Here is a 15040-nt window from a genome sequence, read left to right on the forward strand (position 1 = left end):
TTGCTCACCTTCACAGATCATTGGTTCAATTGTAAATACGTGACCAGGCTTCATAACTCCAACTGCCTTATTTTCTGCAATAAAATAAACACTCAAATTAGAAAAAGCGATCCCATCTAAATAAATGAATGAATCCTTGTCCTAGAAGAATACAGCAGGAATACTGTAAATTCAGGAAAGCCTTTCAGAGATGACTCGTTCACTTGTCCATTTTTAATTCTCATTAAGATTTTCCTTAGTTCTTTCCTTCTCCCCTTCCTCTAACACTGCAATATTTATTCAAGGAGCTTAAAATTAATTGCTAGTTTCTCTCCAACAACTGGAGTTCAACTCCAGTTCTATAAAAACACTGAACAAATGTAATACAGGAATTTCTGCAGACTTCTGTGATGAAAAACATAATTTAAAAAAAAAAAATCAATAAAACTAAGAAGCACTTAAGATATTCAGAGAAGGCTTGAAACCTCTTAATTTGTTTCCACTGAACCATTGGCTCAAATAAATTGTCAAAATATGACAGCAGTTAAGTAATCCTGTGATTGCATTTATGAAAGACACGTTGCTCCTCTCATTACTTTGGGTAATGGGGTCATAGTAGTGTCAGGGTGATAATGCTGTATTTCTGCGGCTAACAGAAAAAGGCAGAGAATTTCAAGGCATCGAGGATAATAACACTGGACGGTTTTGATGTCATATACACCAAAAATGTTTATGTGGAGGCAGCGATGCACAGCACATCTCTAGGAGTGTAGTGCGACTGAAGAAAGGCTTGAGCCCTTTTCCTCTGCCCTGTTTCCCCTTGGACATGCAGTGCAGCTTAGATCTGACCCAGCCTAGCATGTGAGAGCTGCAACAAACTCCCACCTTGCACAGGAACCTCTAGCTCCAAGCTACTTTGCTGCTGTAGAAAATTTGCATCAATTCTTACATACAGAGTCCCCACTCCCTGTCTATTCTAATTACATAAATTTATTAAATTGTCTAAATCACCTAGATGCTTTAAAAATCTTAGACATCAAGGTGACACAACAGCAATCAGAACATCTTTTCTTTTACTTGAAGGGTCTTGCCTCTATCTCCATCATCTCCTGGTATTTCTTCCTCTCAGCACTTAACATTTAAGTTTCTGGTCTTCTGCATCTGAACAAATTTTGTCCTTTATTCACTGTAGCTTTCATGACTTTGTTAAATAATTTAAAGGCTTATAAAATGAACTTTTTTCTTTTAAAAAACCCCTTCCATAGGAAGCCAAAAATAAGCAGCAGCTTTCTCTTCCCCCCCTCCCCCCCCCGCCCCCCAAGAGGCTTTAAGTCCCTCAGGTCTTTCCACTTTGCTTTTGCTGTGAATCTGTACTTAAAAATACCAGAAAAAAAACCTTCCTTTTTGGGAACAGATGTTTCGGCTCAATTAAAAAGAAAAGTGCAAAGTTCCCAACAGCCAGGGAATACAGAAGTTTCCTTTTTCTCGGATTGCGCTTTAATTCGTATAAAATGCCCTCCATCTCCAAAGAATCCAGATTTTCTTCAATTTACATGACAAAAATCAAATACCAGGAATTGATACCCTTCTACCCTGCGATTAATAGATTTTCCCTCTTCTCTGAAAAAATAATTTAGGGAAATGATGACATGAAAAATCAGGGACTGCTAGATTATAATCTGTAACTATAACCCGAGTTAAAGGTTGTTAGGAGATGGGAAGACGGAGGCATCCGTCAGGTCTAAGGAAATAAATGTCCTATCAGGGAAGCTTTGCAGCTGAAGTGGGTGTGAACTGTTTATCACCGCTTCATGATATTTACTCTATCCTTAGCTGTCCACTGGCACTTAAGCTTCTCACCTTTGCCTCTGTAGATCCTGTTTCTTAATCCTGCTGGCAAAAATTGTCACAGGGACACTGCCGTTTCCAAAAACTAAAGCTGAGAACCTGCTGGGGGAAGGGTCATTCCTCCTCTGCCACACACTACAAAGAAGTTTCCAGGAACACCAGATCATAACACCCAAATGAAGAAAAGTGAAACATAACACGATCCAGATTCAGGCACACCACCATGAATAGCATACCATTCAAAAAGCCTTTTATTTACATATGGAAATGGCAGTAAGTTTTTGCTTAGGCCTTCTAAGGATAGAAGCTCTAAGCATTCTGCCCATTCATGTCAGACAAGAATATCTAAGGGATTCGTTAGGAAAAACCCCAAAACATTAAGCACTTAACCCAATACAGATGAAAGCTAAGACTAACCATTACTGTAGGCGTAGACTGTCTCAGTAAATAATATATTCACCTTATTTAGGGTCATAAAGCATGCTATGGTCCAGAGTTTAGAAAAAAATTATTTCACAAGTGCAAAAATGCTAATGTGACAGCTGTCAGGCAACATGCTACTTTATTAGAATATAAGCAAGAAGCAAATTGTGTGCATTCATCGCAAACCACAGCACAACCCAAAGGGAATGAATACTCACTGGCATAATGTGGCACGTTAGGGGCCGTATGGAAAAGTTTATGGATTCCATGCCCACAGTAGCTCCGAACCACTGAAAATCCATTTGCTTGAGCATGTTTCTGAATAATGTTTCCCAGTTCTCTGTACCGAACACCAGGTTTTACTGCAAAATTAAAGAGATACAAATTGAAACTTACAGAGCTCTCTCTCAACATAACTAACCATCAAACACCATTCAGGCTAATATCTTTGTAGCACTCATGGCTTTTACGGCCATCTCTTCTACTGTGCAACTTCCTATGATCACTTAATCCACCAAGGATATAAGTGAGTGCAGTAACATGAGAGAGGGAGGAAACAGGTTCATATAAAAGAGAAAATGAGAAAGAAGAAAACTCCTTCTTTGCAAGAACACTACTGTCTTCCTATCCTGGATGTAAGTGTTCTTATATTAAAAGGATGTTGAAGTTTGAAATTAAAGGCATCAAAAGACTTTCAAAGTACTTTGTAACTTCTCATACCCAGAGTTGCAGTGCTTCTTTCAATAAATACATGAAATATATTTTAATATATACTTATCTCTCTACTATGTGAAAAGTGCACACAAATAAAGAGGAAAAATGATTATACATGAAGGACCAAGAAGGGGGAGGGGAAGACAAAACTCTACTCTTAGACAAGATTCTTAGTGACAACAATACAGCAAATAAGAACATTCATATGCAGGACTAACTTTTTTTGACAATCCTTTTAGGAAGCCTTAAATTTAAAGAGTTTGAAACAGATAAAATGGTGTGAAAAATTCACTTTGAGGACTTGGACAAGGCAGTAATAATATCATAAAAGCAACCATGCCTCATCCATCAGCTAATGAAGATGCATACCAAAAGCAACCTTGAGGCACTAACAATAAAAAAAGAATGTAAATGCTATTTCAAGATCATTCACAACTCCCTGAATACATGCTGTTCCTTCAGAAGTCAGATGCTGCGTACTTATGTGGAGACATCTTAAACAGAGTTCACAGACACAGCTAAGACTTTACGTGAAGCAAGCCATTTAGTTCAATTCCCTGTTAATGTAAACAACTACAAGAGAAATCATTAAGATGAATTTACAGAAAATAACAAGAAATTTAGATTACTGGAATGTGCATGCTTCCCCCCCCCCAAAAAAAAAAAAAAAAAAAAAAGACATGGTGGGGAAGAAAGGAAAATCTTTATCCATTGGGTTTGTGCTAAATAGTTGTGAAGTAGTACCATCTCGTTCAGGCCTGACAATACCAAGCAACTCATCTCAATGCAGCAAGGAGCCCTCTGCTTCTCTCTCTCATACGGCTCTCTTGGTTAGAGCTCTGCTGGTCCAACGCCAAGAAATTAAGATGATTTAAACAGGGGAGAGGTGACCCTTTTTAACAGCTGAGACACTTATTGCCAGAATCCCTACTAGCAGAGAATGTCTAAAACCCATTAAAACCTGTTACAGCATCTAAAAAGTTGGTAAAGAAAACTTACACCGAGAATTTAAATCTTATTATAATGAACACAAAGGTGAATTTCAGTCATAGTTTATACATCAAAGCCAGGATATGAAAGATAAGAGACAACACATTTAACATTTGCTACAAAGTACAGCAACAAAGAAAAATATTATTCTGTTTTAGCTCTGAAAACCAAAGTTGTCATTTCAGAATAGTAATCCCACATGAACAGGTAATCTATATTCTTCACAGCTCAAATCTGCAGTATTTTCTTGATCACACGATAGGTAAGCAACATACTGTTTATATGGATTTTTGTTTTTTCAGCTTGGCTAGCTATCTCCAAAGTATTAACCAAAGTAAGTTCAACTTTTTTTTTTTTTCATTTGCTTTTGATTAAATGCCAGTTTAAAGGCTTCACATATAGCACCTTAAACTTCAATCTTTAGAGGCCATGAAGTGAGTAAATTTTATTGGGGATTTTAAGAAGCTGCAGGGTATAAAAGATACAGACAATACAAATATTTCCAGGGACTTGGACGATTTTTGTTCTGTTTTCTCTGTTTGTCTAAGAGAACTTAGTATATTCCTTTGTGAATGAAGCTGAACATGACACTCTCCAGTGTCATGTTCACTACCTTTCTATCTCATTACATGTCTCAATGAAGCTGTCCTGAGTTATATCTAAGCAACATAATTAAAGTTCTGTGGGTATTGAAGAATACGGATCTGTCTTCTCTGGCACACTCCTACAGTTGAAAATCAAGAGCTCATTACTAGCTTTATGAAATAACCCTCAGGTTTGGCAGGGGTAAAGAGATATGTTTAAGTGGTCAAACTGTTTTACCTTAGCAGTTCACTGTGTAACACCATACAAGTTATAAAAGTAGGGAGCCATACTTTGGTTTTCCAAATCACACTTTGTTCTTCACATTCTCTAAACTACTTAGATCAAGGATTTATTTAACTAATAGTCCGAAAAGGCTGTTTCCATGTAAATATCATCATATGTGGATCAGCTCCGCATCAATTACATTTTGCTTGTCAACCCACATTTCAAATAGAAGTTGCAACCACCACCCACAGAGCTGTGCCATTTGAAGAGTCACTGTATTATACAATATATATCATCTGCTGGTGACAGGCACTAACGCTTCTTTGTTCTACGGCAGAAGTCACTCTCAGGTAATAGCAAATATGAGCACTCATGAGCCAAAACCATAATGCTTCCAGCCCTAGCCAAAGCGTTTACCTGCATCGATGGCTTGCATTAGGCACTCGTAAGTTGTTTGGACAAGCCTCCTTGCACCCTCATCAACTTCTCCAACATAAAACGTCTCGTTCAGATCTCCATGGTAGCCATTACGATAGACAGTAATATCCACTGCAAAAAATACCACACATAGTGCAATATTAACACTGTATTTCTCACTTCTTGTCTCTTGATTTGTGAAAGGACAACAAATACATGTAAAAACATAGTACTGTAATTGTGAAGTTATAAGATTACTTTGGAATAATTCCTTATGTAAACTTTTCCAGCAGAATCAATTCTCTCATGCTTATCCTGTAGATTCTGTAGAATTAATTAATAAGATAGTGTTTCACTGGTCAACGGTTTGATTTAATGGGATAAAAAAAAAAAGGGAAGAGAAAAAACCCCACACCAATGCAACACAGGCACAGCAAGCTTATGATTGGTTTTCTAGGTAAATGTAAAAAAACAGAAACGAGAAGCTCTTTGCTCCATGGTGATTCACCTGCTTAAAATATTCTCTTAGAATCAATTCCAGAGCTAATAGGAGGAAATTAAATTTAAAAAGGTATGTAATCGTGTTTTAACCCATATTCTAACTTCAGTAATTTTTATGCACGTTTAGAATAATGTCACACCTTTGCAAAAATTGTAATGCCAAAACGCATTGCTTCCAGCCAAAAAGGTAAAACTTCTTGAACATTAAATACACAGCAACTTTCCAATAGTATTCCTGACTAAGAAAAATACACCAAATGACTCAAAACTTTTTCTTTTTTCTTTCAAGTTACAGAATTTAAACATTCAGTGCCAGGCAAACAGCAAGAATGAGAAGGGCATGCTTAAACAATCAAGGTTTAGAAGAACATATAATAAGAGATTAGAATTATGTTGGAGCAAAACTCCAACTTGTTTGCTTTGTGTATAAAGTTGGTTGTGAACTAAAAGTGATATAACTCATTATTGGAAAAAGGCAGCATAAGTAGTTTTAATGCGAAAAAAAAGTTTTTTTTTTAGTTTAACTCATTCCAAATAAAGATACGATTTTTTGGATTAAGAACATCCATACAAGATGCTTGTTGCAAATAGCCCTTTTACAAAATGTGGGAACAGGCCCACCAGTTTAGATATAGCTGTCATCTATTCTAGTATCCTGTCTCTCATAGCAGACAGAAAATTAAAGTCTGTCATTATATATAGTCAACACATGCAAAATATTCTAGATTTGTATATCAAGTTGACTTCCTGTGGTAAAATGGGTACTTTTGTGTTTTAACAGACTGTCAGTAGTCTGGTAGGTCTAATAGCTGCTAGAGTACCAAAACCACTATAATAGTTACTGAACCGGTATTCATGAAGAAATCCACACACAGACCCCCTCACAGGTAAATAGCCATGAAGGAAACTGTACTTTAGGAATATGGTATATGAGCTGTTTAGAGAGACCAGTACAATCTTGATAGGAAAATGCGGGGGAAAAACCATTGGTGTCAACAGTAAATCTGTACTGCTGGCAAACATTTAAGAATTAAATTAAGACTGCACGAAAACAGTACTGCCTGTTGTGCATGCATGTGCAGGGTTACACTATACTCACTGCATGACTGAGTGGGGCTACTGGAATACTCTGACCAGTGTACACATCTAGTAACATAACAACAGGACTGTACAGAAACCAGCATCCTGGTAACTTACCCAAATAAGTTTCTTGTGAACTGTGTATCAGAGCTCCTTAGCTGCATCCAGACTACTTGCTACAAAGAGGCTATCTCTACAGGACACACCTTTACAAGACTTTCTCTTGACATTGCCAGATTTGGCCAGAACACCTACCTCACTTTGCAGAGATATCAGCTTTAAGAATCTGCTCCCAGGGAACAGTATGATAACAAAATGTTATGATGCCCTGCTCAAAGCAGAGGGTTGGACTAGACATCACCTGCCAGTACCTTCTGGATGATGTTTTTTCCTGTGATTCTGAAAACCTGTTTTGGACTCTGACTTGGTCACCTTTTGCTTCCAGCAGGCTAAAAGTTTTTTAAATAAAGATAGGCACATTCCCTCCAAAGTACCTTTTCCGTCTCCTCCTTTGTACCATGTTTTGTTCCTCCTTTTAAAGAGGCTTTTGAACCACTACCTTACCAAAAGGAAGCCTACAAGACTTGGAAGCCTTTTGAGCCCATGGGGAATGCATGTTCAATCCACAAAATGTGGACCTTTTTGTAACAAGACCTACTCAGCTAGAAAAGAGTAAACTAGTTATTCCTCATCAAAACAACGCAGAAGGCCTTGGGCAAGTGCAGTCAGGGCAGGGATGTGAACAAAGGTATGACTAAACCCTCTTATAAAAGGGTATTTTCTAGTGCTGAGGTATGGCCTTGGCATGTAAATAGTGGAGAGGTAAGACACAACCTAGTAAGCTTAACTGGGCTTCTTAGTGTGGACTCCAGCAATGCCAGAAAACCTGGTAACAATAGAGAGGCTGTGCAAAGGCATCATCTTTGAAACTGAAAAAAGATAAAGTAGGTTTGGCCAAATGGTTACATGTACGCTACAGCCAGAACCAAAGGGGCAGCAATCCTGAGGCTTGTTCTGAAAAGCTGGGTACCCACAGCACTGAGCTGTATACTTAGTAGCTATTATTGCATGTTCATATATATCAAATATCTGACAATCTAAAAGGATTCCAACCTGTTTCTAGAGATAGGCCAAACCTTAGGATATGCTGGGTATTTATTTACAGATAAAAACAAATCAGTGCAACAAACAAAGGTGCAAATGTTTGTACAAAGCAAGTGTCATTAATTTTTACTGCCAAACCAAGAAGAAATGAACGAGAAAACAAAAAAAGTCAAGTAATTTATAAAAGTATCCCTCACCATCCAAGAAGGTGTAAGTAGCTTTGAGTACTGTGAACAAAAAGCAGCTGGTACTGTTAGGCTGCGAGATGCTCAAAAAGAGGGGTATGTTTTTTTAATATGCACCTGCATGATGCCTCACCATTAGGATCCTTTACAGTCATCATAATAGTCATGTCCGTAGCAAAATCTTAAGGATCTAGAACCATCTGATTAAGAATTCACCCAGAACTAATCCAGTTGAATAATTCAATACACATTTTATTCACTATTTGTACAGTCTGGAACAAATGGAACCTAGCCTGCAAGTGGAATACTTAGGCACTATACTAATGCACAGACCAGGGTAGAAGAATTCTAAAGCTTTTAAAGTGGACCAAACTTTTGAAATTGATTTATTAAATTAACTCGTTAATTTGAATATGTAAAGAGCAGAGGTAAATTGGTAAATGAGAACAAAAGCCTCTTTTAAGAAGCTGTTCTAATCATGTTGCCTGCTAATGAAAACTCACCTTACTGCATGGCTTAACTGGACAGAAGGTAGAAATATGGAAGGTTAATTTTCATAGCACTTACCATTAACAATATCTCCCTCCTGCAATGGCCTCCTGTCAGGAATTCCATGACAGATCACTTCATTCACTGATGTACAACACGACTTAGGGAAATTATAATAATTCAGAGGGGAAGGATAGCAATTCCTTGCAATACAAGCCTGATTTAGAAAATACAATTTACACTTTACATTAGTTTTGTACAATGAAAAAACATATGCACAACAGCTTTACAGTAGTAAGAATTACAGATTGAAAAGCAGTGACTCTTGAAAATAAGATTCTTCAATCACTTTTTGGCATTACGGTATCTTGTTATGCTTTGCATTTCTTATCAGGAAGAACATAAAGCTACTTTAATTTTGTTTCTGCTCGTTTTTATGTTCAACTAACAATGCTGAAATATTCAGGTTTAAAACAATGCATGGCAATATTTATTTGGTTAAAAAAACAGCCATTTTTTAATGGCTATTTTAAAGCACCTGGTCTAAGATTTTAAATATTTTTGCAAAAGACACAAGCTAGACAAAATAACATTTAGCACCACTCTTTCACCCCTGTCTTTAAAACCTTAAGCTGCTTCCTTTGCACTCACTCTAATAACTTTTCTGTGATTTTGCAGAACTGACACATACGTTTTATATATACTTACATATACACACTGTGACATACTGTGCAATTCCAGAAAAATAATACTCTTGTTAACTTTTTTTATTTTAAAAAATAATACTGTTTTAAAACTGCAAAGTACCAATTAGACGTATTGGTCAGTATCAACAACCTGCCATGCAAAAGTTTCCAAAAACTGATGAGGAGGAATCACGCCATTTGAACTACTAGTTGTTCACGCTGGACGTTATGCACAAGCAAATAAGTTAGCGTTTAATGCAGTTAAACAGAAAACTCTGGCCTAATCAAACCAGAATATGCTCCTTAAAAATCTTGGCTCAACAGCTGCAAATGCAGATAAAAATAACAGCAGCCAGAAAGCCCTCTAGCAAACTCAACTATACCAAAATCATTGCCTTCCCTACAGTGCACACAAGTATCCTCAATTATCAGTTTACATGCCTTATAGAGAAGACAGCAAAGAAAAATTAAAAGTACACAATTCAAGTATCTATGAATAGTTAAGCCAGGAAAATACTTGAACATATATTTCAAATACTTCACTGGATTGTGGCTTTAGTTTGCCTGATTGCATCAAACATCTTGTTTCAATTCTCCCTCAGGCTCCTCAGTTCTGATTCCCAATCATAAATAATTAAACTTTCTCCTCTGTACGTCTTAACAAACAACACAGAGCACAAAAAGTCCATGGCCTACATATGATGTTCTTTATATAATGGTATCTGTGGAGCAAAAAGGGTTTAGAGAAAGAAAATTATATTATGTTAACTGAGAAAACAGGTGAAGAAACTTAGAGAGAATCTGAAGCTGGAAATAACAGAAGGAGCTGATAGAGAGAGGGGCCCAGGAGCTCCTGAGTTTTAAATCTACCATTGCACTGTAATATATTTCTAACATCTGCACTACCCAATAGCTTCAAATTGGGAAACAGTTCAAAGCAAAGGAATTCATGCAACAACAAAGAAAACTACACAACCATAACTGAAAAATAGAGAAGAAAGCACTTAAAACACCAGAAGAACAACAAAATAACCTTACTAAATGGACAGCGTGATCAATTTCTTCAGTAGTTACACCTGCTTTCACCATCATGGCAGCAACATCCAATACTTCTCTAGCAAGCTGCAAATAAAATTGAAGTACTGATTTAAAATAAGACCAGGACCACTCCCTAAAAGATTAGCAACCCATTTTCTACAGCTACACTCAGATTGCTACGAAAGCTGGGTAGACTTGGGCTCTAAAAAGACTTCAAGTTGCCTACAGGTTGTATTGCTAAGCCACCTCTGTGAGATCTGAAAATACCCAATTAAGATTTGGATCACAATTTCCCTGAATACCATAAACTTAAACCAGACTTCCTACATACATTTCAAAGTTTGACTTTATGCACAAGGAAGTGATGACAACTGAACAGCTCATTTCCAAAAACTGTTAGGGATAGGGCTCTGTTTTGCTTTCGCTTTTTAGTTTTTACATGTTATTAACTCTAGGAGAGGAAAAAGTTCTGTTCTCATTTATGCACTATAAAATATATTCTTAACAGTAACAATGTTTCAGCCACCGATTATCTCACTAGTAACAACAATGCAAGAAAACAGATAAAAGTAATCTTTCTTCTTGCAAGAAGTTTACTGTGAATTGGGAATCACAAGGAGAGAAAGAGCAAGAAAATACCAAATTTCTCAAATTATTTTCCAGTGCTCGAAAGAGCACTGGAAAGTTTGTACTCCCAAATGTGCTGTTACAAACTAGTAAAATCCCTATACATTTTTAAAGAATAAAGGCACTTCATAACAAAAACCAAAACCACCTTACCCTACACACTACTCGCATGCCTTCTATATCCTCAGATGAGAGTATTTTTATTTGAGAGGTTCCTTTTAAAGCCTGTTCCGATTCAGACATTCCTGAAAAGAAAAAAGGGGGAGGAGAAAAAAAAGAAAGGAAAAAAACCACGTTATACGGAGGACTGATCGCTACACATGTCCAATCAAGGAACTTAGCTGACCAATGGCATTAAAAGTATGTACTTTCTCACCACAGACTAAAGTAAAACAAATCCACCAAGTCATAGCATTATCATCATTATCCAGATTAATCTGAATTCATAAGCCTCCCACAATATCATAATGCCCACACGTGCTCAGGATGCCCGTTCACTTACTGCATAAACCCACCATGTCCAGTTAGTCAAAACACAGCCTTAAAAAACAGATTTACAAGAAAATTATTTTTTGTTTTTAGCTGCTTTGAAGATAATAAATAGTAATAAATAACATTCTAAGAGAGCCATAAAGGATTGTATTAGCTTGTGAATATCTCTAGCGACACTACTGCAATAATCAGTTAATTCTTCCTACCAGATTCTGTGCAAGCTCAGTTTTATAGTTGAACGACCTCCTAAAAGACAGTATTTTGTGTTGTTTAAATATTTACATTCTGTAAAGAATAACTAAAGAACGGATGAAGATTTAAAAATAATTCTACCTGACTTTATAGCAGCTTCTTTGAGAAATGCAAGGCACCAATACTGATATAGAAAGGGGAAAATACCAAACCAAACAGCAAGTAATTTTGAATGTATTCCCTCTGTGTTCAAAAATAGCTGGAACTCATATCAATTTTCTTTTGGGGGTTGCTTACTGCATTTCTTTGGTTTTGATACTTTACAACACATTTGCAGCGGATACACTGATGTCACTGAAAATGGTGACAGAATTAGCAGAATTCACCTGTGACAGACAACTTACTGCTGCTTGGTTTGAAGGCAACCACAGGACTAGGACTTGCGTGGGTTTTTTTTTCTTTTCTTCCCTGAGTACCTTTGAAAGATAACACACTACAGACTTTGAACTTCCAAAAAATACTTGTAAACGTTAACTTACTGATTTTTCAGAAATAATGTGGGGGAACAAGAGGTAGAGTGAGAAGAACAGATAAAAGAAGATGTTCCCTTCTCCATTATCTCCTTCATGCTTTAAAGGCTTTTTCAATTAAAAGAAAAATAGAAAGCAAACATAACACTCCATAATTGTGATTTCTTTCAAGTTACCTAGTGGATGATCAGCATAATCTGGTCTTTGAATATAACTTGGCACGGGTCTTGTTGGCGTCTAAATAAATCATAGTCAAAGTTGGTTAGGTTGCAAGAATACTTATTGCAGTCAAAAAAACAGAGACTCATGCAGCAGAATTAAATACAGTGAAATATGGCTAATTCCACTTAGAAAAAGTTGTGAAGTACACAAACACTCCAAAACAGGTCCAATTTTCCTTTCTCAAAGATTCCCCTGTTACTCTTTTATTGCTTTCATATTATACAACTTCCAACAGCCAACTTCACAGCTTTGTAAAAATAAAACTTCTATGTGTCAAGTAAATGAAAGTGGGTTTATAATACATTATTCCTGTTAGACTGCAGTGTTTATTCTGCTGCTTTCCAGACTGCAAATGCATTGGTTCCAAGTACATCCTTTCTCTCGCTGATTATTAGTGTGCAGCAGCAAGATTGTTATTTCTAATCATCATCTTAGTCAATACCACTTTTTATTATAGTTTCATTTGCATCAATCCTACAGCAGTCAGAAGACAAAAAAGCAAGTGTTCAGCAGTAAGACTACTAAATTACTTGGCCAGGGACAGATCCAAAACACCCTTTCTCCAGTGACACTAACAAACACACCCAGGCTCAGGCTCTGTTAAATTGTTCTCTGATGAGCCTGTAACAGATGGAGAAGACTACAGAGAAGATGCCACAAGGGCAGCATTTCTAGCACAGGCCAATGAGAAGAGACAGATGTAAATAAAATGCCATTATTCCTGTAAAAACTTTGGCTCATTCCATGTACAAACTTGTACTAATTAAAAAATACAGCTATACTGAGGTCATCTTCTAAATCCACCTTTCACAGCCAAAGATGTTACTGACTTCAGTTATTCTTCACCATTCCAGGGCTGGTGATTACTATAACCTCTGTTCCTTCACCACGTTACTCACCAGCTTATTTCAAACCATTTACATAAAATAATATAAAACCATTTATTTAAATTCTTTATTAATTCACCTGAGTTTTTCTGAAGCAGACTGCTCCATTATTTGTGAGAACGCTAAAAAGCTAGAAGAAGACATCATCTGAACCAGCAGCAACATTTTGCACAATAAATGTCAAAATGTATCACCAAAAGGTATGAGCCTAAGTCTGTTACTGATGCATGTTACCTCACGGGCACTTCCTTCATTTTAAATATACCAAGAGGCAGATCAAGTTAAATCAAAATGAACCACAACAAGGACACAGTCACAGAATGATACGTCCTTGCCATCAGGTTCAGATTGTTTAAGAAGGTTTCCTCTCTCAACTAAAATGTGGGAGGTAATCAGGTCAGGACTGGTCCATTAGTTGCTACAGAATGCAGTGGTGCTGAAGCACAGAGTGGCACCTATTGCTTACCAGTGGATAGTGTGGCCTGAGTTTACCAGTATATCGATAACCAGACCAGGGATTTGTGTTAACATCACCTTCCAGCGTCCAAGAGGAAACTTCACGCTTAGCTTTTTCATCTTCTGAAATGATTAAACAAAAGAAAAAAAATTGCAGCAGCAAAATCAGTCCTACTAAGAATAAGAACTGTGGAGTCCAGGAAGTGACCTAGAAGTACAGAAGTCTACATTTTACTCTTTCTGGTGTTCTAGATACTGATATATGAAAGTGTAAGTAGCAGTTATCATTGTGTATTGCCCTTAAGTTTTTCACATTCAAAATTCACATCCTGCCAACTCTATTCAATAGCAAACTGGGGGAATGTCAGGACAGCAGTACTGAATGCACAAAGAAAGTGTGGTAATTATTTAAGTTGCTCTTCATTTATAGTTCTGAAACACAGTTCTGCGCTTGCTTTCATTCTACATATTTCTACAGAAACAGTCATTGTCTCTTCAATTAATACTCTTGCACTGTGAATCAATGTTCCTTTTCTGTGATGTCTCTTAGCACTCAGTGGCAGAAGTGACCTGGAGTGGGAAGGAGGGCATTCAACTGTTAGTTTCAATACAGAGAGCCTGCTACCCCTCCAGATCTAATGGAGAAAGTGAGGGTGCTTCTGCATTTCAGTACAGGCAGTGTGTGCACCTTGCAAGCTGGTCCCAAACTGCTGGAGGTTCCCAGCTCTCTCAATCTTGTGAAATTCATGTCTGACTGTCAGTCGCTGTGGTCCAGTGACAGCAGTCCAGTGACTGACTTCATGCACAAATAACACAATCCTAACAGGGCAAACTGAAGGTGTTTACATAAAGGATTGAAGCAAGTAGATCATGAGCATTACCAAGAGAAAAAATATTTACTCAGAAAGAGGAGGCAAGGTTTAAGAAAGAGCATGGTAGCATTAATCTTTAACTCATAACTGATAACTTGTTTGTTTTCTCTTTTTATATCTCATAAGAATGAAGAGATGGCAAAAGGTCTGCCATAGCAAGTCCCTAACGTGAGTTCCTCAGAGTCTCTGTGGCTGACATCTGAGCCATCTGCTCATAGGACATTCAGTTTAGATGAACCACCAAGAAGTAATAGTTTAAAAATCCAAAGATTTAATGAAGCGATATTTTAGATCCCCTTGAGATGCTTCAGCAGTTTGTTGCATCGAGGTCTTGAGGGCTATCAGAACCAAGCCCGCTCAGCTTGAGTTCAGCAATTATCCAGGAAGCTAACAAGATCATGGATTTAGTGGCATCATAAAAAAATTCTGCTGTCAGATAAACAACAGCATTAGAGGACTGCACCAGAGAACAACTAGAACTACTAACAAAGGGAATTT

General features: G+C 37.1%; 1 protein-coding gene across 1 annotated transcript in view; it reads right to left on the reverse strand.

Moving 5' to 3' along the window:
* The window catches only part of METAP1 (methionyl aminopeptidase 1), a 29114-nt gene that overhangs the window by 2783 nt on the left and 11291 nt on the right, over positions 1-15040 (reverse strand). Inside the window, exons 3-10 of the mRNA XM_074589490.1 lie at positions 13681-13793; positions 12282-12342; positions 11045-11136; positions 10265-10348; positions 8619-8757; positions 5182-5313; positions 2469-2612; positions 9-74 (exon numbers count right to left, since the gene is read on the reverse strand). Coding sequence (XP_074445591.1) covers positions 9-74; positions 2469-2612; positions 5182-5313; positions 8619-8757; positions 10265-10348; positions 11045-11136; positions 12282-12342; positions 13681-13793 — 831 coding nt within the window. The remainder of the gene's footprint in view (positions 1-8; positions 75-2468; positions 2613-5181; positions 5314-8618; positions 8758-10264; positions 10349-11044; positions 11137-12281; positions 12343-13680; positions 13794-15040) is intronic.

Source organism: Larus michahellis, chromosome 5 (genome assembly GCF_964199755.1).
Source record: "Larus michahellis chromosome 5, bLarMic1.1, whole genome shotgun sequence".
Lineage (NCBI taxonomy): Eukaryota > Metazoa > Chordata > Aves > Charadriiformes > Laridae > Larus > Larus michahellis.